Source organism: Marmota monax, unplaced genomic scaffold (genome assembly GCF_021218885.2).
Source record: "Marmota monax isolate L192 unplaced genomic scaffold, Marmota_monax_Labrador192_F-V1.1 WCK01_AAM20220418_F8-fsc00072, whole genome shotgun sequence".
Taxonomy (NCBI): Eukaryota; Metazoa; Chordata; class Mammalia; order Rodentia; family Sciuridae; genus Marmota; species Marmota monax.
Window position 1 is genome coordinate 1,989,144 of NW_026692356.1, and position 23,928 is coordinate 2,013,071.

Here is a 23,928-nt window from a genome sequence, read left to right on the forward strand (position 1 = left end):
TTAAATACTGTTTCCTTTAGTACTTGGAACATATTTGTAATTCCTGCTTTGAAATCTTTGTTAACTCCACTATTTGGACCATTTCATATGCAATTTATTTTGGCTGTTTTTTTATATGGATGACATTTTCTTATTCCTTTCCAAATATATATATTTGGTTGAAAACTGGATATTTTAGGTGATTCTGTTGTCAGAATTCTGGACATAATCCATTCTGGGGAGTTGGTGGAAGATCGTTTGCTTATTTATTTGTTTAATAATTTGGCTGGACTATTTTAGTGAAATTTGTTTCCCCTATAGTATGAAATCTCTCGTGTCACTCCTCAGAGGGCACAGCTAGGGACTATGCACAGTCATCCTGGAACCACAGTGATTTTAACAGGGCTCTCCTTGTATCTTTCCTTGACCTTTCTACAAAGCTTTTGTTGGAATTACACTTAGCTACTGGACTCTGCACTTGCTTGCTGGTTCCTTGATTGTTCTCAGCAATGTCCTAGGGCACAAATTATTTCACAATCTGATCCAATTAAATGCATGCCTCCTTTCAAGAGTAATTTCTGTGTCTAGTCTTTGAGGTTTGTTCTGACCCCAGGAGAGTTCTTAACTATTTCTTTGTTGGGGTCAGTCTCCTGACCTAGCTGGTCTTGGGTTAATTTGTTGCCCCCATAGAATTATCATCCCCTTTGTAGTTACTAAAATCTCTGCTGTTTTCAAGAGTCTTCTTGGGCTTGAACTTCCCCTAAGTTCCTCTCCAATAAAATCAGGAATATTGGAGCATACTTTGGAGTTCTCTGTTGTTATGGCTCCCTCTCCACCTGGACAAAATCCCCAAGCCACTGTTCTGGGATTGGCAGCATCTCTTGTAGGGATGCCCTCCATCATGAGCAGAACTCTGAACCAGAAAGGTAAGTAACTTCTATTTGTTCAATTTGCCTGTTATACCATGGTAACCTATGCCTAATGAGCAAGCTGGGGTACAGGTGATTTGATTCCATTATTCTCAGGCAGCTGCACCTAAGTTCAGACCTCCACCCCATAAATGGTGGGGGGAGGGCTGAGTGGAAGAAAAGAATCTCTTGCATTTTCCTGGGATTTAGCCTCTGCAATGTAGAGTTGGGGAGTGTGTGGGAAATGCTCATTGCTCCTCTGGAGAATACCTTGGTGAGAACTGTGAGGAGCAGGAACCCAATCTTCTTGGCAACATCCACCTAGAGTGGATGTCACACTGAATTGGCTGGGCATGTGGGGTGAGGGTGGTTCCTAGTGCTACAGACTCTTGCAGTTTTTACTGAGATTGAGTTATGACCTTGAATGTGAATTCATTTGCTGAATGCTCTTTCATGACACTTTCTGAAGTCTTTAAATTGTTCTTCTAATTTTTACTGTTTATGATTGTCTCACTGGAGAATGGATCCATGAGTTCTCTGCATTACCATCTTGGAAACAAGAATCCTGTGACATACTGAAGAAACAATTAATTAGTTCTATTCACTCATTTTAAGAGGTCAGCATTGTAATTACAAAAGAAGACCAAGATATTAAAAGAAAATTTGAGTCCATTGGAAAGCAAGGATCAAATTTTTTCTCTCAGATGTGGAATATAGAAAAAAAGGATAAAAAACTGATCTTATTAAAATAAAAGGGAGAGCAATAGTGTACAGTAAGGGCATCAAGAGGGAGGGAGGAAAGAAGGGAAGGTATGGGGAAGTCCTGCGGAATGAAATCCACCATATCATATAATTTCCATCTGTGAATATACCACAATGAATATACATAATCATATATATATTTATATATACCTATACTGCATTAAAAATAATAATAATAGTAGAAGGGAGATTAGAGTAAGAGGATTGGGGGAGGGAGGAGAAGAGAGAAAGGGAAGTACTGGGGCATGACTTGATCAAATTATGTTATGAGCATGCAAAATATGGCATAATGAATCCCACTGTTGTATATGATTATAATGCACCAAGAAAACAAAGACTTGAGTATAATATTCCACATGAACATATATGCAAAAAATCCTTCACAAATTTTTTATGAGGTACCAGAGATTGAACTCAGGGGCACTTAACCACTGAGCCACATCCCTAGCCCTATCTTGTATTTTATTTAGAGACAGAGTCTCACTAAGTTGCTTAGTGTCTCTCTTTTTCTGAGACTGGCTTTGAACTCAGATCCTCCTGCCTCAGCTTCCCGAACCACTGGGATTACATGCGTGTGCCACCACACCTGGCTTACTTCACAGAATTTTTACCAATTAAATCCAAAAATATAGAAAAAATATTATTGCATCATGATAGAACAGGCTTATTCCAGGAATATAAGTTTGTTAAAACATTGTTAGAATATGAAAAATTTACTGCACCATAATTGCAATTGAAAGAATCAAAGTGAAAAAATCATACAAATATAGGTGCTAAAATTCAACACCCATATGTGATAAACACTCTCAGTACACTAGGAATAATCAAATTTTCGCCTAATAATAAAGTGTACCCACCCAATTTAAAAATAAGCAAGCAAAATATTTGGACACTCTATAAAGCTGTGTGTGTGTGTGTGTGTATGAAAATCATGTATATAGGCTTTATAAATTACATAATATAATATTATCTATGTTTGATTAAAGAAAATGCATATTATATATAATTAAAGAATAATATACATTATATATATATATATATATATATATATATATATATATATATTTGGTATCTTTAGTCTTTGTGGAAATTTAAATTAAAACGACAGTGAGATACTATCAGACACCTATGAAAGTGTCTAAAATTAAAAGGCTAATAATACCAAGTATTGGTGGGATTGTGGAACAAATCGAACTCTTACACATTGCTTATGGCAGTGTAAAATGGTGCAGTTACTTTGGAAGTATACAGAAGTGTCTTACAATATTATACATATACCTAATAGATGGCCATGAAGATTCACTTGTAGATTTTTGCTAAATATTAGTATCTATAAAAAGACTCAAACTTGAATGTTGATGGTACTTTTATAAAATGAACAATGTAAAAACCAGAAAATAAGAGTTTCTGCTTTTGTGGCATCATGCTGAACATGGTCAGACTAAGAAAATGACCTCAGGACATTCTTTAAATAAACAAAACACAGTTGAAAAAAATAGCAAAAGTGAAAACCAGCAAAAGTGAGAAATGCTAACTGCAGAAATTAGATATTAGCTTTTTTTAAATTTAGAGATTTGAGTAAAAATCTTATACTGTCTCCTAACACAGTAAAGGCAGAATACATTCAGAGAACTTAGTAGACACTGGCTTTGGAATTTGGTTGCAAAGATTGGTTGATGAAACATTTTGACTGAGGTTGGGATTTTTTTTTTTTTTTATGCTTGCCTACTGCCAGGATAGAGAATTCACTTTCAGTGCTGCTGTTATTTAATTAGTCTAGCTCTGTCCTAGGAAAATTGTACTCCAATTTTGTTTGATTAAAGAACATTATGTGTCTATTTTAGCATTGTATTGCAAAGCTATACTTAAGAGTTTTGGGTCTCCTATTATAAATTCTCTTTTAGTCTGTCTTAGTGGTTTAGAAATTGTATAGGCTAACTATGACATCATCTGTTCACCTATTATTTTGAGAGAAACATCAGCTCATTTTTGTCTTTTATGATCTATTGCCTAATTAAAGAATATTTGCATTTTATTTTATGTATTTTAATCCTTCATGCTCATAAAGAACAAATGGATATTTCAGTTTTAAGGATACCTTGTTACTTTTCTTTGTTACACAAGGAAAATGCATTTCATACTAGTTGAGCACAAGTGAATTTCATCTAAGACCATTAAAGATTTACTAATTCTTAATGAGGAATTAGGGAGTTCATGACAGTATCATATTTGAGGAGTCTTTGGGAAGATCTTCAGCCACAAAATAATTTGTGGAGTATCGATTTTTGTACTTATTATCAATTTAATAATCTTCATTTTATTTTCTCCCTCTCCTTCCATTTGTTTTCCATTTCAGCTTGACTTTTTGAAGTTTCATTCATAAAACTTCTTTGTATTCTGAAAATTAAGCCAGGAGTCCTGCTTAGGCAACAGTCAGAAAAATAAATTCTGTGCATGGAAAGGGAATGGAAGGGTTGGGAAGGAACCAAAAGGAAGGAATTATTAAGAACTTAGATTTTGGGCCGGGGATGTGGCTCAAGTGGTAGCGCGATCGCCTCGAATTCGAGGGTTCGATCCTCAGCACCACATACAAACAAAGATGTTGTGTCCGCTGATAACTAAAAAATAAATATTAAAATTCTCCCTCTCTCTCTCTCTCTCTCTCTCTCTCTCTCTCTCTCTCTCTCTCTCCCTCTCTCTTTAAAAAAAAAAAAAGAACTTAGATTTTTCCCCCAGTCAGGGTCCTTGTAAAACCTTGCCCAATCAATGTTTTCCCCTAATGGTAAACACAACAACAGCCAAGCAGACAAACTAATGTAAACTAATATAGAGAAGAAAAGAAATGAAGAAAATAGTTGACTTAAAATCTTGTCATTTGTGATTTTTCTCTGTCACTAATCTCAGGAATTAAAATAATTGTGGGGTATTTCTTTTTTCAGTGTTACTTAACAAATGAAATGAATGAAAGAATGAGTAAGTGAATAAAACCTGTGTGTCTCAGGCCCTACAAAATAGGAATTCTGTGCCTTTGAAGGACAAGAGGCTGGGTTTCCATTGACTCTAGCATACATGCAAAGCCGTAAATACAAGTGTTAAAATCTTGGTGTTTGTTCTTTATAAAATAGATGCACAAGAGAGAAAGGAATTTCTTCTTTCTCTTTGGGTTTTTATTTTATTTATTTATTTATTTTTGTGTGTGAGTGTGTGTGTGTGTGTGAGAGAGAGAGAGAGAGAGGGAGGGAGGGAGGAAGGAAGGAAGGAAGGAAGGAAGGAAGGAAGGAAGGAAGGTAAAGAGACAGACACAGAGAGGCTGATCTCGAATGCCTGGGCTCAAGAATCCTCCACCTCAGCCTCCTGGGCAGTTGAGACTGTAGCATGTGCCACTAAGTCTGGCTTCTTCCCTCTTTCTCTTTGTTCTTCATCTCATTACTACTTCCAGATAGAGGAGGAGACCTCCTTCCAAGATATCATGCAGGGGAGTCTCCATATTTGGGGGGAAAGAATGAGGAGGTTCTATCTCTGACTTCAATTTGTTATCTCTTTGCAATTTTTCTGTAGATTTTGTTTGCTTTTTACTCTTAAACCGATAGTTTCTAAATATGAATTATATTTCATAGCATTATGTAACAAACAATCTAATAGAAGGCATGCAAGAAATAAAACTTGTGATACTTTCAAATATGCCCTTGTCTATAAGTAAAACTTGAATATCTCACTTTTCATAACATACTCTATTCTTTTATATATGAAACTCAGAATATGATTTTTAGTTTGTTTTAAAAGTGATTTTTATCTCAAGAAAACAGCAGCAGCAACAACAACAACAAAACAAGTGGTTGTGTTTATTGGGAATGGAAGTGAGGTCATGTAGCTCCTAAGATTGTACTTTATTATTTGTAAGAAATACTTAGCTAATGTAAATTAGAATACAAACTTATTACACATCATATGTATGAAATTACTATCTCAATTGAATTGCTTAGGTAATACATAGGGAATTTATCAGGGGAGACTTAAGGGTTACTAAGTGAAAGTTAAGCAACAAAATTTAAATTTGAGGAAAGATTTCTTATTTGCTTTAAATTTCTGTGTCTCTCTCTCTCTCTCTCTCTATATATATATATATCCAGATAGGTTGGTACATTTATGCCTACGGTAAGGTGGTAATTGTGGTTAGTACTTTTGATGTGTTCCAACTATTATTGTGGTCTCTTTTTTGCTTCTTGACTGGATTGAAATGTTTTTAATTTTTTCCATGTTGCTCTAGAAATAGAAGATTATGAAATTATCATTTTTTTTCTTTTTCCATCGTCACTGACTTTTCATAGACTTCTTAGAGAATTAGTATTAATGTCTTTGACTTCACATTGTAGTGTGACTTTGCTTTTTCTTCTGAAAAAGAAGAAGTCATCTCAGAATGACTGAAAACTGCATTTTATCTTATTTTTTTAATATTTAATTTTTAGTTTTCGGCAGACACAACATCCTTGTTTGTATGTGGTGCTGAGGATCGAACCCCGGGCCGCACGCATGCCAGGGGAGCGCGCTACAGCTTGAGCCACATCCCCAGCCCCTGAAAACTGCATTTTAGTGTACAATCAGTTGTGAGGTTCTGTCCCCTGATCTACAAACTAGCTCAGTGGGTCCTGTAGCAGTACAGTACAGTGTTCATCTATACAAGGTCTTTTTCTTTTCTACCACTGAAAGTTTCTTGTTTGGATTCTAATCATAACTTCTTTTTAAAAGTTTTGTTTGCTTAAGTTAAGTTTTAAGAAAAATGATTTAGTTATCATGTTGTTAGGGTCAGAAAATATCCTTTTGGAGAAAAGCCTTTTTTTCTGAGTATTATTTAAAAAGGACTAAGGAAAAAAATGAACATAAAAAATAATAAAATGGAATCATTTGATCCCCTCCAAAGTATAGTTTCTGTACTCTAGAAGACATAGTAAATAAAATCATTAGGCCACATTAACCTGGAGAAAACTATTGTCAATCTATATGATCGCACATTCCATCTGTTCTTTATATATAACCTTTTCTTTTCCCCCTTCCAACTGAATGTTATCAAGTCTCTTGGTGAAATTCTACAGTACTTTGCACACAAGTCTTTTTATCCACATAAGTATAATTCAAGACCTAACATATAATCTTGGTAATTGTTTATCATCCCTCTAGTTAGGTTTCTTTCTTTCTTTCTCTTTCTCTCTCACTCTCTTTTTTTGACCTTGGCACTATGGACATTTTGGTTTGGATGGTTCATTTTTGTGGAGGACTGTCCTGTGCATTTTGTGCATTTTGGGGATGTTTGGCAGCCTCCCTGGCCTCTGGATGCCAGAAGCAGTTCCCCAGCCCTGTTGATAAAAAGAACTCTCCAAACATTGTGAAATGTCCCTGGGAGCAAAATCTTCTATGGTTGAAAACCACTGTTCTGAATATATTTTTAGGCTTGAAGCAGAAGCTGTACTGGCACCTTTGATCTATTCCTAATTCAGTGCCTTGAATATATTAACAGTTCAACAAATATTGGTTGAATATGAATAAATAAATTATGATTCTTCTAAAAATCATTATTAAATTAAAGAACTCTTATGATGAAAATTTATATATCTACGTGTGTGTGTGTGTATGTGTGTGTGTATCTCCAAGATTTTTTTCTGGATCAGTACCTTGCTTTTGTAAAAATGTATTGGATATAAAATTCAACCATGAATAAACAGTGTAGTTTCTGACAAAACACTATAAAGGGGGGCTTTATTTGTATATAGAACTTAGATTAACTTGTGTGTTCCTTCATTATTTCAGGTCCCTTTTACATAGTCTTGGTGTTAGCAACTAGGGTGTACTTTTAAAAAAATAGACTGAATTTTTTCAGCAGTTTTAGGTTTGCAACAAAATTGAACAGTAAGTACAGAGAGTTCCTCTTCACTCCTCCGTATTATAACATCTTGCATTAGTTTAGTAGGTTTGTTAAAATTTATGAAGCAATATTAATAACTAACTAGAATTCATAGTTTACATTAGGGTTTACTCTTTGTGTATAGTTCATAGTTTTCATTAAGGTTTACTCTTTGTGTTGTACAGCTTATGGATTCTGATAAAATATGTAATGACGTGTATGTACCATTATAATATCACACAAATTCATTTCACTGTCCTAAAAGTACTATGCTTTCCATATTTATCCCCCCTAGAGTCCCTAACAACTACTGATTTTGTTGTTTCCGGTTTTGTCTTTTCCGGAATATAGTATTCTTGGAATCATACAAACAGTAGTCTTTTCGTATTGCCTTCTTTCATTTAGCAATATGCATTTAAGATTTGTCTGTTCTTGGTGTTGACAACTAGATTTTAAACTCAATTCAGAGTTCTAGCTTCTGTTTCTTGGGACACTTTTAACAAACATAAAAAATTTGCTATATTAATTGCACATCCATATATAACCCACACCTGTAAGTTAAAATGAATTAGACACCTACTTTATGTGAGACTGAAAACTGTAAAACTTCCTGAAGAAATTGTAGGAGAAAAGTTTTATGGCCTTGGTTAGGCAAAAATTTCTTAGATATGACACCCAAAGCACATTCTATAAATTTTAAAAAAATGATAAATTTAGAACTTAACGCTCTTCAAAAGACCCTTCAAATAAAAGTGCAAGCCACAGACTAGAAGAAAATGTTTGAAAATACCTGCCTATAAAGGACTTGTATCCAAAATATATAAAGAATTCTAAAAAATCAATAATAGGAAAGCAAATGATGAATAAAAAAATGAACAGAAATTTTGAATATTTTCCAAATAAAATATATGGACAGCAAATAAGTATATGAAAAGATGGCCAACATCTTAGTTATTAGGAAAACCCACATTAAAAATCACAAAGAAATACTAAGACCATTTAAAATGGCTTTAAGAATCCACTTTATAAATCAAGTACTGGGAAGAATGTGTAGCAACTAGAAATCTCATACATTGCTTATGCGGATGCAGAATGGTAGGACCATTTTGATAGTTCATCAGTGTAGAGATGGTTAAACAAACAACCTTCAGCAGTTTCCTCTCAGGTACTTAGCCAAGAGAAATCAAAACCTAATACTAACATTAACATGAGGGCTGGGGCTATAGCTCAGTGGCAGAGTGCTTGCCTTGCACATGTGAGACACTGAGTTTGATCCTTAGCACCACATAAAAATAAATAAATAAAATAAAGGCAGGCTGTCCACCTACAACTACAAAAACAAACGAACAAACAGCAACAAAAAAGAAACATTGCTGGTGGGACTGCAAATTGGTGCAACCAATCTGGAAAGCAGTATAAAGATTGCTCAGAAAACTTGAAATGGAACCACCATTTGACCCAGCTATCCCACTCCTCGGTTTATACCCAAAGGACTTAAAATCAGCATACCACAGTAATGCAACTGCATCAATGTTTATAGCAGCTCAATTTGCAATAGCTAAAACTATGAACCAATCTAAGTGTCCTTCAATAGATGAATGGATAAAGAAAATGTGGTGTATATACTCAATGGAATATTATTCAGCTTTAAAGAAGAGTGAAATTATGGCATTTGCCAGTAAATGGATGGAGTTGGAGAATATCATACTAAGTGAAATAAGCCAATCCCCCAAAACCAAAGGCCAAATGTTTTCTCTAATATGAGGACGCTAATTCACAATAAGGTGGCGGGTACTAGAAAAGCATAGCGTTACCTTAGATTAGGTAAAGTGAAGTAATGGAAGGGGAGAGGAAGGGATGTGAGGATAGGAAAGATAGTAGAATGAAACAGACATTATTACTGTATGTATATATGTGACTGCATGACCAATATGATTCTGCAACATGTACACTCAGAAAAATGAGAAATTATATCCCTTCTATATATGATATATTAAAGTGCATAAATGCATTCTACTTTCATGTATAACTAATTAAAACAAATAAAAAATTAATTTAAAAACCTATACATGAATAGTCACAGAAGTCTACTCATAATTGCCAAAAACGGAAAACAATTGAGATATCTTTGAGTAAATCCATGATGTGGTTCGTCCAATCAATGCAATACTCAGCATCAAAAAAAGAAACAACATTAAAACAGCATTTAAGAAAGAATGTGCAACTATGTGGATGAATCTGAAATTCATTATGCTCAAAGAAGCCAAATAATAGTGTCAACCTAAATAAAGCAATCAGGAAGAGATTTTTTCCCCCCAAGAATTCTGATTTCTTGGGGGCGGGGGGGAATAGCAGGTTACCACAATGGGAATACTCATGCCTTAGTACACTGTGTGCATATTCACAGAGGTTGAGTCAAAGGGAAGGTTTTTTCCTTCTAATACACAAAATGAGGATGATCACATCAAATATTTGAAACAATAATCCCTGGTGCTGATTAATAACAGGAGTGGTGATAGTCCAAGGTTGAATAGACATTATCAGGTAGAATCCTAGTAGAAATTTTCATATGCAAGTTTGTGATCCTGACAGAGTGTCTTGTGATTCAGGTTGAAGAACCCTTTCTTCATAAATTCCAGGCTTTGTGTATTTGTTTATTTTATTCTGTAAGTGTTGGCACAAGTGACTCCGTTTTTATTCTGATAGCTTTCGTATTTCTTCCACAAGAATCAACTGCAAAAGGTGTGGTCAAAGAGAGGGTACACTCTGGAGAAATAGAATGAAAAATTTAGTCTTCCTTCAGTGGCTTTTAGGAATTTTTAAACTGGTTCTAAAATATGGGTCCTTTTAAATAAGTGGTTTGCAATTGTAAAGGATTCAGTTTCTTTTCCATCAGTGGTAATTTTGTGAACCAGTATCACTGGCCCAGAGTGGAGGCAGTCTGACCCTGTACGTTGCTTCCAGGGTAACAACACTGTCTTACTTATCCAGTTTAAACAGCATCCCCCTTCCTGATACAGAACAAGATGCAGCTCTTGAAATGCAAGGCTGCACACGTTCCTGAATTAGCTGAAAGAAATTATTTTTGAGTGTAGAAAGACTAATTATGAATGTGCTTCAGTTTCTTCATCTTTAATATGAAGATGATAATACCTACTTCAGAGAGTTGGTGAGGTTTAGAGATAATTCATGTAAATGGATTAGAAATGTGCATGGCATCAAGTTTTAAGTGCTCAGCGCATCTTAGCTATTACTATCTAATCCATAATGTACCAGAAGTGTTCAGGCACCCAGCAAAATTTAATTACCATATCAGAAAAAGGTTTTGAGAAAATGTATTCAGTTATTTCAAACCAGGATGCTAAAAATATACTTGCTCTCACCTCCCTTCTGTCTGCACTTGAGTTAGAAGAGGGTCAGGGAAATTATTGCTCTTTTAGTTCCCAGGCACTGGTGGGCGCCAAAGGCAGTTGGAAAAGGTCCAGTAGATCAGGGTAGGGAGGGGAGACACCATTAAGAATCCTGAGCTGAGGGGCAAGGCCAAAAACAAAGACCAAAGAATCAGACACTGAGGATCAAGGACCTATGGAACCAAAACATTCTTGAGATATTCTCAGGGTTTAGGACTATTTGCCAAATTACTTCCCCTCTCATGTTCACTGCTAATATCAGTGTTAATCTATCCAGCAAGTAGTGTAGCTTCTTTGAAAGTTACCCATGGGATTTAATGTTACCTAGGTTTGTACAGCCCAGATGTGAAAATTTCCCCTATCTTGTTTTCTATTTAGATTCTTTCTACTTTGGGTGAGTTGTTGGGTATTTAGGGGATGCAAATAATATAGGAAATATTACATTTAAATAGTTTTCTAAAATATTATTTTAATCATTACTTTAATGCATTCAAAATTTGCCAAAAGGATGTACTTTTTTAATTAGAGTACATATTTAATAGTATATAGGTATGGATTGAGACCACGGAATCTATTGCACTACCACTTTAACTATCAGAAACTAATGCTGCTTTAAACTCTGAATCATAAAATCTGGGAATAATTTGTAGAATTATAATTCTTACCATTAATTTAAAAAATCAAGCTCAGTGCTTCTTCAGATTCTTGTCTAAAAATTAATTTATATGAAAACGGTCTTAAAAATCAGTTGTACGGACGCACAAGTTTGTATGCTCATTTCATTTGTGAGTCCATAAAGATGATGAAAGTAATCATATAAAACAGAAGATTGGGACAATTTTTAAAAAAAATGTTTTAGGAAATCTTTTTACAGCCCCAAACTTCAATGTCATATGCATCTTGAAATATTCTTTTTTAGCTGTGCAATGGAGGATCCGTGACTGATCTTGTGAAAGGATTTCTGAAGAGGGGTGAAAGAATGAGTGAGCCTATAATTGCCTATATTTTACATGAAGCATTAATGGTAAGGCAATTTAAATTCTTTGTGCATTAATTATGAGGCTGTTTTAATTAAAAGGTGTGGATCCTATTTTTAGAAAAATATTTCTACATTAGTATTTATTGATGCAAAAGTATATGCAAAGTCTGAAACGCTTTTCATGACTAATCCCTATTTCCATTAGAAATTGACTTTCCTTGTAGCAACAGGATCCTGAATTCTGATTTCTTGTGTTTCTTAGACCATGTAGTGATGAAAATAGAAAGTGTATTTTTTTAATTAATAGGTTTTCATTTGCTATCACCTTAAAAAAAGTATATAAAAATTTTTCCTCTACTGAAATCAACACATTTTCTAATCAAATGTTTAGTAAAAGTTAAGGAGCATGCTTTGGTTTTGTGAATTTTTATATAATCCAAAGTGGAAAAGATGATCTTTGATTTGGCTAACTGAAGGTAAGACAGTGAAGGGTGAATTTTAATTTTTTCATGTATTTACTATTTATTTTGCCCAAATGTATTATATGAAAAATGTTTTTTGGTTTGATGCTTTTTTTTTTTTTTTTAAAAAAAAAGGAGTCATTATTATTTCTCACCAATTAGGGACTTCAGCATTTACATAACAACAAAACTATCCACCGTGATGTAAAAGGAAATAACATTCTGTTGACCACTGAAGGTGGAGTTAAGCTGGTAGATTTTGGTAAGTTTTGTTTAAATGCATAAATTTGGGTCGCATAGTGAACTGTATGATATGATCTTATCATTTCCCAACCATTTTGCTTTTTCTGTACATTGAAAATAGGGAAATATCAGTATCTCATTGGGTAAGAAATAAATAAATAAATAGGCAATTGAGAGATTTCCAGCTCTCAGGTCACCCAGCTTAGCCCTACATAACACTAATATGGTAAAATGTATAGTTTATTCTACAAAACAGATAGTGTCCCACATGACACAATACTATAGCAGTATCTCCTGGCCTTTATTATTGATGACTTTATAAATGGGCACATGTCCAAATCCAGGCTTTTTGAGATGTGAGGGGATATCATTAAGGGTCATCTGGGGATATTTCCTGCCTCCTAAGAAGGAGACAGGGAAAGATGGTCTCTGTCTTCCCTGAGATCCTGTGCATTTACCATATTGACTGAAACTAGTCTGGTCTCCTTGTGACCTTATAAAGCGCTCCATCCTGAGAAAGGCAGAGCTGAGAGAGTGAAGAATGGGGTTCCCTGATGACATAATCGAGTCACTAAGTCAATCGACTTTAGAGTCTACCCTTTCTCTGGACTTGTTGTTAGGTGAAATGATAAATTTCCATATTTACTAAGCCAGTTTGAGGTTTCTGGGTTACAGCCAAAGGCACGATTGTGTTGCATGCACCCTCATCTGGGCAGCTGCTTTTCAGCTGTGAAGGTGCTTTCTTATACTTCCTCTTGTTGGACCCTGCACTACAGCAATCCTCTGAGAGTGGGTGGTAGTATTCCAGGACATCTCAGTGTCCTGTAGGCTTTCGTCCCCTTCCCTTCCTCTGCACTCTGGCTGGGTAAGGTGTCCCACATTGTGCTTCTATACCCTGTATATTTCTCTATTTTTATATTCGCCACTTAGAACCATAGTTTCCTATATGGTCTTTATGTATAAGTTAAAAAAGAAATATGGATGGACAGGGTCTTTGAAAAGCAGGACCCTGTCTTTGTCTGTTTTGTAGACCTACTGCTTTGGGTATAGCAATTCATTGGCTGTAAATTGAATGAACAAACCTCCCTTCATTTTGCTGAACGGAGGGAATTTAATTAGTTTTAGATTAATTTCAAATTGTTTTAAAATCCAAGTACCCAGTACTTTAGTATTTGACTTAGCCCGGGAATGAATTTCATAGCAGGTCGAGAAACTGATGATAGCATGTCCTTCAAACACACATCAGATTGTGCATTGTTTTTCTGACCTGGACTATTGCCAACTAATGAACAGCGGTGAGTTGACTATAACTACCTGATTTATAACTGGGGTGCAGCCAGTCTGTGTTTCTAGTTGAGTTGAGAACCATGTGCTTGACCAATCTGGCTGGGTATTAATAAGGACTTCTGTTTGAAATTTAAAAACAGCAACTCCTCACTGCTGCAGAAGCAGGGCCATTATTCTCCTCAGAGAATAATTTTGGCTCTACTCAAAGACAGTTTCAAATGGAGACCTTGATAGTTAACTTAAAATCTCGTAAATCCCTTGTTTTTAAAAAAATGACTACAATGAATAGAGACTAGATTAAAAGTTGCTCAAACAAGTGTAAATAAACAACTTTTCCAGCCATTAAAGAAAAAATTGGCAAACTAGTATCTTTGAGAAATTATCTTCCTGGGATATCTTCTAAAATAAGGTAGATTAAAAAAAATAAGCCTAGATAATAAATAGGGCAACTTTTTATATGACACTTTAATAAAAATCATCTTAGGTTGGATAGCTAACAAAATGACAGCACTGGTTTTAGATCATTTGGTTTGTTGATTTCTTTTCAGCAATAATTAGAAATGAGAGCCATTTGGCCGCTTAAATGCAAGTCTGGCATCGAATACCAACATTTCATATATATTCTGTTCTCCATGGTAAGAGGACATGGATTCAGTTCACCTTAAAAATGATTAGTGGGGCCAGGTGCGGTGGTGCACGCCTGTAATCCCAGTGGCTCAGGCAGCTGAGGCAGGAGGATCACAAGTTCAAAACCAGCCTCAGCAATGGTGAGGTGCTAAGCAACTCAGGGAGACCCTGTCTCTAAATAAAACACCAAGAAGGGCTGGGGATGTGGCTCTGTGGTTGAGTGTCCCTGAGTTCAATCCCTGGCACCCCCACAAAAAAAGTGATTAGTGGGTTATTGTCTGAATTAAAACCTGAGGAATGTAGATTTCTGTGTACATTGAGAAACTTTTTGAGGGTAGAAGGAATACGATGTGGTAAACCACAAACTGCAGAATCTAGTAATCAGTGCCCTCATTTTATGTTCAAATAAAGTGTTCAGAAAAGGCAACTGCTGGCAGTAAAGAGTTTTGGAATAAATTTTACTCTAATTTCTCATGTCATAAAACAGATCCTGAGCTCATATGGGATACTGAAGATCTTAGATGGCTGTCAGGCACCTCATACTCAGAATTTCCAAAATTAAATCTTACCACCTCACCCATCACAAGAAATCTGTTATAGATCAAAAATTTCCTGTCTTAGAAAAAGTCACCTGCATCTACTCATTGCTCAAGCCAGAACTTAGGGTCATCCTTAAGTCTTTGCTTGTCCTTACCTCCCCATATACAGCTAGTCACAAAACTTGTCTCTGTTAGTTCCCCGTGCTTGTGCTTACTCCTGCTTGTCACCTCTTGCCTGGGCCCCTGAAATTGACTTTTCTGAATCCTTACATCTAGTCTTGTTTCCTTCCCTCCAGTCCATTCTGTAACAAGGGGGAGTCTCTCCACAAACATATCCAGTTCTCCCACTTTATTTTTGTTATTTCATTCAATGACTTCCTCTAGTGACATAGAATAAGCTCTTTATTTTATTAATTTTATAAGACTTTATTTTAGTTGTACAAATTTGTGGGGTACAGTTTTGTTTTGTTTTCGTACTGGGGATTGAACTCAGGGGTACTCGACCACTGAGCCACATCCCCAGCCCTATTTCGTATTTTATTTAGAGACAAGGTCTCACTGAGTTGCTTAGTGCCTCACTTTTGCTGAGGCTGGCTTTGAACTCACAATCCTTCTGTCTCATCCTCCTGAGCTGCTGGGATTGCATGTGTGTGCCACTGTGCCTGGCTCTGGGGGGTACAGTTTTAATTACATGTATACAGTGTGTAATGAACAAGTCAAAGCAGTTGATATTTCCTTCTCCTTAAACTTTTAATTTTTTTCTTGATTAGCACATGATAATAATGGTACATATTGATGTGGCACTGATTGAATCAAAGGAATTGATGTTTCCATCTGCTTATCATTACTTTGTGTTTGGAGTCTTTGATCTCTCTTCTGAGTTATTTGTAATATATACAACAGATTATAGTCCCTACAATGTGATAAATAGAATACTAGAACCCATTTCTACCTGTGTTTGGTAATCACTATTCATCCTCCCTCCATCTTTTCCTGCCCTCTTTTCTTAGCCTCTAATAATCTTTATTAAAATGTTCTCATTAACTGTAAGAAAGAACATTCGATGTTTGTCTTCTTATGTCTGATTTATTTCAGTTACTATAATGATCTCAAGTGCCATCCATTTCACTGCAAATGATAGGATATCATTTTTGTATAGTATTCCATATACTATATATATATATATATATATATATATATATATATAGTATGTATATATACACCACATTTTCTTTATTCACTCATCCATTGATGGACATCTAGTTTGATTCCTATATCTCAGTTATTGTGAATAATGCTTCAATAAACATATATTTCTTTGGTATACCTTTGTCTTTACCTTTTGATAATATACCCAATAGTGGGATTAATGTATCATAGAGTAGCTTTGTTTTTAATTTTTCAGGGAACCTCCATACTGGTTTTCCATAATGGCAATAATAATTTATTCTCCCACCAACAGTGTATGAGGGTTACCTTTTTTCCACATCTTCACCAGTATTTGTTTTTTTGTTGGGGGGGGGGGATTTTTAAAAATAACTGTTGTAACTAGATTGGGGTGATATCTCCTTGTAGTTTTGAGTTGCATTTATCTGATGGCTAATGCTGTTGAGTATCTTTCATAAATTTGTTGGTCATTTGAATTACTTCAGAATAAGCTCTTAATGACTAATGCTTCCTTTATATCCTTTGGTACTCACCGGGAACCTGTCTTCCTGTTACCTATTAGCCACATCAGTCTCTTGCAGTACCTTAAATATGCCACAGTCTTTCTCAGGGTTCTTATACGTATTACTGAGGAAGTACTTTAAAGTTTATTAATATGCATTTCTCTTTCACTTATCCAAGAGTACAGTCTTAACCCCACTGTGCCTGATGCAACATTTCTAGGGGAAGATTTATTATTGCAGAAGGAATGCAGAAAAATGACTGGGGTAATATTCAGCTTTTAACCTTCAAATATAGGAATTTGTAGTAAGGCCCAGGCTGTCTCCTGAAAAAGTCTGTCCAAATTACTTTAGCATATGAAAAGAGAATTTCCAGGGTAATACCATATGGTTCATGTAAAAGGGTGGAAAGAAGAGAGAAACCCTTTGCAAATTCTAGGAAGATTATGGAAAGATGAAACAAAGTGTGGCAGGAGAGCAAGCTGAGCTTTTAACAAGTGAAGATGACAGTAAGGACAGGAAGATGTTCCTGATCCTCACACTTCCACTCTCATTCACTGCACAGAGGAGGCCACTTCATCGTCAGCTGCATACAGAGTGGGGTAAGCTATGTCCTTGTTACCATGGAGCAGCAGAGTGATTAGGCAGAGGAAAGACTCAAGGTTAACTTCCCCAAATCTTTACGCTTAGTTTCTAAAAACTTTAAAGTAACTGATAATCTGGCTGAAGAGTGTCTAGAGAGGGTTTCTCAGGGGACCAGGTGGTTGTGTGAGGCACAGCTCAGATTACCTGGGCCAGGTCTGAAGGTGAGGCATAGCCAGACCTCAGAGTGTTCTCAGCTTAATCTGCCAAGAGGAACCAAGAAAGTCTGCTGTATGAGAAGAACAGACCACAAGCTCAGTGGCTCCAGATGCCAGTACAGGGAGCCAGTCGGGCAGACAAAAGCACATGGCCCCAGAGACTAGAGACCCACACTTCTTCTTCTCCCTGCCTCAAGGTCTTAAAGGAGGAGGGATGACCTCTGAAAGATGGAGCAAACACTTATCCAAGACAAACTGAACTCTATTGAAAAGGGCTTTCAGATTAATCAGATCTGACTCAGCTTCACTTTCCTCCCAGACAGTTATGAGGCACCATAATCACAGGCAAAATGAAGAAATGGAAAATTCTCTATGTATCAAGAGTAGATATTGAATTTTTGACCAGTTCCAGGTATGATACTTTATCTGCATAGAAACCTCCCGACTCCTGTACACCATTAACTTCTGTGTGCCTGACTGTGCACCTCCCCAACACCCTGTACTTCATTTCACCAACCAGTTGTCAAACTTTATTATAACGATATGTTTTATTTGACTGCTGTTCTGCTAAGCTTTAAACTTCACAGTGACAGGGTTGCTTTGTTCTAGAACCAATCATGGTACTGACAAATGGAAAATGCTTGTAAGTACTGCCAAATGAATGAATGAATGACAGGGAGGATTTTCCATGCAATTGTGTGACCATGGGAAAGTCTCTTTAAAATCTCCAGGCACATCAATCTGTTCATCTAACAGTGTGGAAAAGGATATTTACTACTTCCTAAGGTTGGTGCTACTGAGTAAATAGGATGCTAGGTATAAACTATTTGGCATAATAACTGACACATGATAATCCTGAAAATCTGAGCTATTATCATTGCCCTGAAATAGTAATCCCACCCCGCTTCCTACTAAGTACTGTACACGTAGTAGTTCCTTGATAAAGGGTGGTGAGAGAATAAAAATCTTAGTTCCAGGGGTCTCTCTGTTAAAAAAAAAAAAAACAAGCAAACAATTGCTCTATGTTGTAATGAATTCAGTTATTACTTTAAATATCAAGCAAATTAATTACACTGAAAATAAGATTAAGTTTGCTAATACTAGTCATGAATACAACCTTTAAGAAAACCTTTCCTTTTCTTTTTTTTTTTTTTTTTTGTTAAGTGGAATACACTTCTACAGAAAACCTCCGGACACCTTAGAGAGCAAAGAGGCAAGTGAGCTTGTAAACATTATTAATGAAATGCATTAGCAGTCACTGGTATCTGATCAGTCCATAAATAATATGACTTCCCAGGAGATAAACCCCTTTAGGCAAGTCAACTAATGTCTGAAAAAGTAGTCCTTATCTTGAATAGAAGATGAAAGAGGCTAAATTTAAAGGGCAGTCCTCGGTTCTCATTTCTATAGATTTCTCTCTGGGGAACTTCATTTCTAATAGGATAGTTAGCATTTCAATACAGAAGTACAGAACGTACTTTTTTGTGATTTATTTAGACATTGTTCTTATGACAGAATATTTTATGGCTTTAAATCTCTTATTACCCACATGCCCCATTTTAGACCAAATCCCCAATGCATAATATAGGTCAAAGAGAAGTTGTGATTTATTCATTAATAACCCACTTTTTAGCATCAAGGGAAGCAGGTACACCTGAACTTAAAAACTAGGAAGAATCCTTCATTTCTTTCATTCTTGCTTAATAATTCAGAAAAAAAAAAGCCATTAGCTGGGACAAGCAAGCCTGGGAATAGGGGGTGCAGATCAGCACACAGTTTGGAGACTGGTGGAGTGAGGAAGGTGGCCTGCTGGGAGGGCATTGGTAGTGTTGTCCTGGGATGGAATGCTGGATCCCCAGGAAGGGAAGAGAAGGATATTCTTGTGGGTTGATGGCAGTGACCACAGTTGGGTTCTAAGAGCCAGAGCAAGGTGAGGGGGCATATGCACAGGGATGGGGGTGAAGGCATAAAATTAGGGACTTCATCAAGAAATACTCTGGGACACTGAGAGCAGGGATTTTTACTTAAATTTTTTAAAAAGTTAATTCTTAAGGAAAAAAGAATTATAAATATGAAAAATATATAAAATTATAAATATGAAATAAAGTGAACCCAGTGGTGTTGGGTTGAAATTGAAGAAACAGTGTGAGCTCATGGTTTTCAATATATACAAACAAAAGCATAATATGTGTAGAGAGTTTAACTAGCTGTTACTATTAAGAGGTATTGGGAGATTTGACACCCCCAAGAGAGAGCACATCAAGCACTTAGCTCTTGGCTTTTAAATACAGTTCTCAACTATAAGGAGTTAAGAATTCTTAGAGAATTTGATTGATTTTAGGGCTACAGAAGGTAGCCTGGAATTTATGGGTATCTAGAAAGTTAAAAAAAAATTCAAAGAACTATGGAGGCTCTTCAAAGAGGCATAGATGGCAATTTGAGATAATTCTCTCTGACCAGATCTAAGACAATTTGAACATCAAAATAATGATAATAAATGGTGGTAATGAGGCCAATCCATGCAGGGAAATGGATGGCATTAGAACAGATTATGCTAAGTGAAGCTAGCCAATCCCTAAAAAAACAAATGCCAAATGTCTTCTTTGATATAAGGAGAGCAACTAAGAACAGAGCAGGGAGGAAGAGCATGAGAAAAAGATTAACATTAAACAGGGATGAGAGGTGGGAGGGAAAAGGGAGAGAGAAGGGAAAGTGCATGGAAATGGAAGGAGACCCTCATTGTTATACAAAATTACATACAAGAGGATGTGAGGGGAAAGGGAAAAAAAGGGAGAGAAATGAATTACAGTAGATGGGGTAGAGAGAGAAGATGGGAGGGGAGGGGAGGGGGGATAGTAGAGGATAGGAAAGGTAGCAGAATACAACAGTCACTAGTATGGCAATATGTAAAAACGTGGATGTGTAACGGAAGTGATTCTGCAATCTGTATATGGGGTAAAAATGGGAGTTCATAACCCACTTGAATCAAATGTATGAAATATGATATGTCAAGAGCTTTGTAATGTTTTGAACAACCAATAATAAAAAAATTTTAAAAATTAAAATAAAATAAAATAAAATTGAGGCCAATCCATTGAAGAAAATAGAAATCTGCTAATCCATGTAGGCATGTACATGTGCATGCATGTGCACACACACCCACACACACATGTGAATAAAGAAAGAAAACCAAAAACTTTTCCCTATGGAAGAATGTCAGCTAATAAATACAGAAAGAATAATGAAAATTAAAAATCATTTGGCAGCCATCATAGTAATAATTAATTCACCCAAAAATTTCAAAAATGCTAGCATTAATGGGTTAAGTTTTGAAAAGAAATAAGATTAGTCTCATAGTTCAAAATAACTCTCCGCAAGATATTTATTAATAATAAACGATAAACTTTGTAGGGAAGAAGACTGGCAGGCGACTATTAATGAGTGACCCAAATGAACGTAACTAGTCATGAGACAAACGAAAATCATGCCATTATTGAGGGGATTATGGCCAGTGTCTCATTAAGGGGTTCTTCTTCCTGCCCAGGATAATCCAGGCCACCCTAAAATTTACAATCTTAAATATTTAGTAAATAACAAAGCACAAATACTCAAAAATATATTTACAGAAAGTGAAGCCCCTGATAGACCTAGCCCACAAGGGTTCTGGAAGTAGACAAAGGCAAAATGGCTCCCCTGGCTTATTTAAGGGGGTATATCAAAGGCAGGGACAAGGTTTCCAGGGCAGAATCTTGCTTCAAGATGTTTTGCAGTCAGCAGGCTGATTGACATGTTGGCAGGTCACACCCATCTCAGGTGCTATGTGGGATCTTTGGCAGAGCTTGAGGGGGAAGTTCACCTGCATCAGGCGGTCAGTCCCTGTCCAGGGTGCGATGAAAGGTTCCCAGTGCCAGACTTATCACTCAGAGCAACAGTCCACACACAGCCCACAGATGGCTTTCGATACACCACCTGATGGGCTGCAATGAAAAGACCTCAGCATCACGTCTCTGAAATTTCTACCAAAAATAAAGTTATGAGAGAATATCTACCAAGCCCAAACTGGGAATAATTCTTTAAATAACTGGCCTGAAATCTTAAAAAAAAAATGTCAAGGTCATGAAATTCAAGGAGAGTTGAAGAACTATTCCAGACTGAAAGCGATTAGAGAGATTGGCTACTAAAAGCAACAACTCATCCTGATCGTTTTGCTTAAAGAACATATTTGGGTTGGGTGCGGTGGTACATGCCTGTAATCCCAGCAGCTTTCACAGGTTCAAAGCCAGCCTCAGCAACAGCAAGGCGCTAAGCAACTCAGTGAGACCCTGTCTCTAAATAAAATACAAAATAGGGCTGGGGATGTGGCTCAATGATCGAGTGCCCCTGAGTTCAATCCCGGTAGCAAAAAAAAAACAAAAAAAACATGTGGTATAGTTAATGAAATTTAAAAGACATCTGAAGATTAGATGATAGAAATGTATCAGTTTAAACTTGCTGATTTTGACTGTTGTATAGGGGGAATGTCCTTGTTTGTAATAATTCAACTAAAGTTTCCTAGGATGAAAGAACATTATGTGGATCACATACTCCCAAGTGGTTCAGAAAAAAATGCACTTTGTATTTCTTTTGCCAACTTTCTCTAAGGTTGAAATTCCGTCAAAATTAAAAAAAAAAATCTATACAGTAGAGACTAGAGATTTAGCATATACACACACACACTTATACATACACACACATATATTATACATGCATATATATACACACATACATATATATATACACATACACATATGTGCATGTATATATACACACATATATACTAATTGAATGTTATGAATCTTGAGACTCTGAGAGCTAGTGTCTTATAGATGGAATTATATATTGGAAAAAAAGAGAGAAAACCATTTTTAATAATTGACAAAGCTTTAGAATTTTTCTACATATATAAAAATTTAATACTTTGGGTAGGGTGTATTATTGAACTTTGCAGACATGACCCCTACCTTATTTGAAAGGAAGGACATTTATAATTATTTGTTATATAAAACTGAACAATGAGTAAGTAGATTCTATAGTGATCTGATTCTGTTGAACCTTGGGTTCAAGTGTTTCAAACTGATTATGTTTCAAAGTTGAGTTAAGGCATTAGATATTATAGATAATGCTGTATACTGTAGACAAGGTTCTTTTAGTCATAAGGACCAGAAATCCAAACTAGCTCCAAAAACGGAAAGGATACAGAAGGCAATCTCATAGATGAGAACAGGGTTGAGGTAACTGGATCCGGGTCAGGGAAGTAGAAGGTAGAAGCCAAGACTGCTCCCTCTGTCTCTTGCTCTGTCCATGGAGAAACAGTCTCTGCTCTCTGCTTCTTTATGAGTGTGTGCAGACCACCCTCTGGAGTTATCAGATTGCCCAAAGCTACTCAGGAAACACTAGCCTTCAACCTCCTCTGCTGTTTGACTTTATGGGTCCGATGCCAACAGCTAACTGACCCAGATTTTTTAATCTCTCAAACTAAAAGGAATTTGGAGTAGGAGAACAAGCTCCTTTGTTCCAAGCTGGATCAGATATTCTCTTTGCGTCCATTTAGTTATGAACAGAGAAGGTTCCAGCAAGGCTGCCTGGGCCCTCTCCTTCTGCAAAAGACTGTGAATGAAGAATTTTTTTTTCCCAAGAGAGTTTTTAAAGGGGTGAGAAAAATATTTTCTAAATATTCTAGAGAATTTTTTTCCCTTATTGATGCATGTTACGCATGTTACCCTGTGCTCTGACAAGTATTTAAAATTTTAGATTTTAGTTGCTAAAATTAAATTACATAACTAGATTATGTAAAAAATCTGTAATGTAAGTTAAAAGTGAGTTGCAGACATTTTGAAAGAGTTGTGGTTTTGCTTAGCAACAGATAAAAAAAGAACTTTGTATTTAGGGATTTATGTAATACAGAAAAAAATACATTAACATAGCAGGAGAGATTTTAATAAGAGGTACCGAGTGTGATTTTCTATTGTGAGATAACTGAATGAATCAAAGAGGACTTCTTTATATTTCTAAGAATCACTTCTTTGCCTCTCAGTCTTTCTCATTGTAAAATAAGTGTTTTGAACTAGAACTGTAAATGATCTTAATCTGCAACTCTAAGATTTTAAAAGCCCGAAGAGCTTTCACATGAATGAATGATTCTTGTGGTAGAGCAGGAGAGAAGACAATGGGAGAGGTGAATGGGACAGAAGGTGATGATAGATGAGACAAGGGATCAGTAATGAGAGTGCACCATGAATAACAAGTAGAGTGTGTACTCAGTTGTCTATAACTGAGGTCCAGTACAAGTGCATACTTCTGCAGACTTGAGTGGTTCAGGACTGGGGAGAGC

The 23,928-nt window shown here is 36.0% G+C and overlaps 1 protein-coding gene across 1 annotated transcript in view; it reads left to right on the forward strand.

Annotated features, from left to right (window-relative positions):
• Positions 1 to 23,928, forward strand: part of Myo3a (myosin IIIA) — a 203,283-nt gene that overhangs the window by 12,243 nt on the left and 167,112 nt on the right. The window contains exons 3-4 of the mRNA XM_046442267.2: positions 11,875 to 11,979; positions 12,558 to 12,657. Of these exons, the coding sequence (XP_046298223.1) occupies positions 11,875 to 11,979; positions 12,558 to 12,657 (205 nt within the window). The remainder of the gene's footprint in view (positions 1 to 11,874; positions 11,980 to 12,557; positions 12,658 to 23,928) is intronic.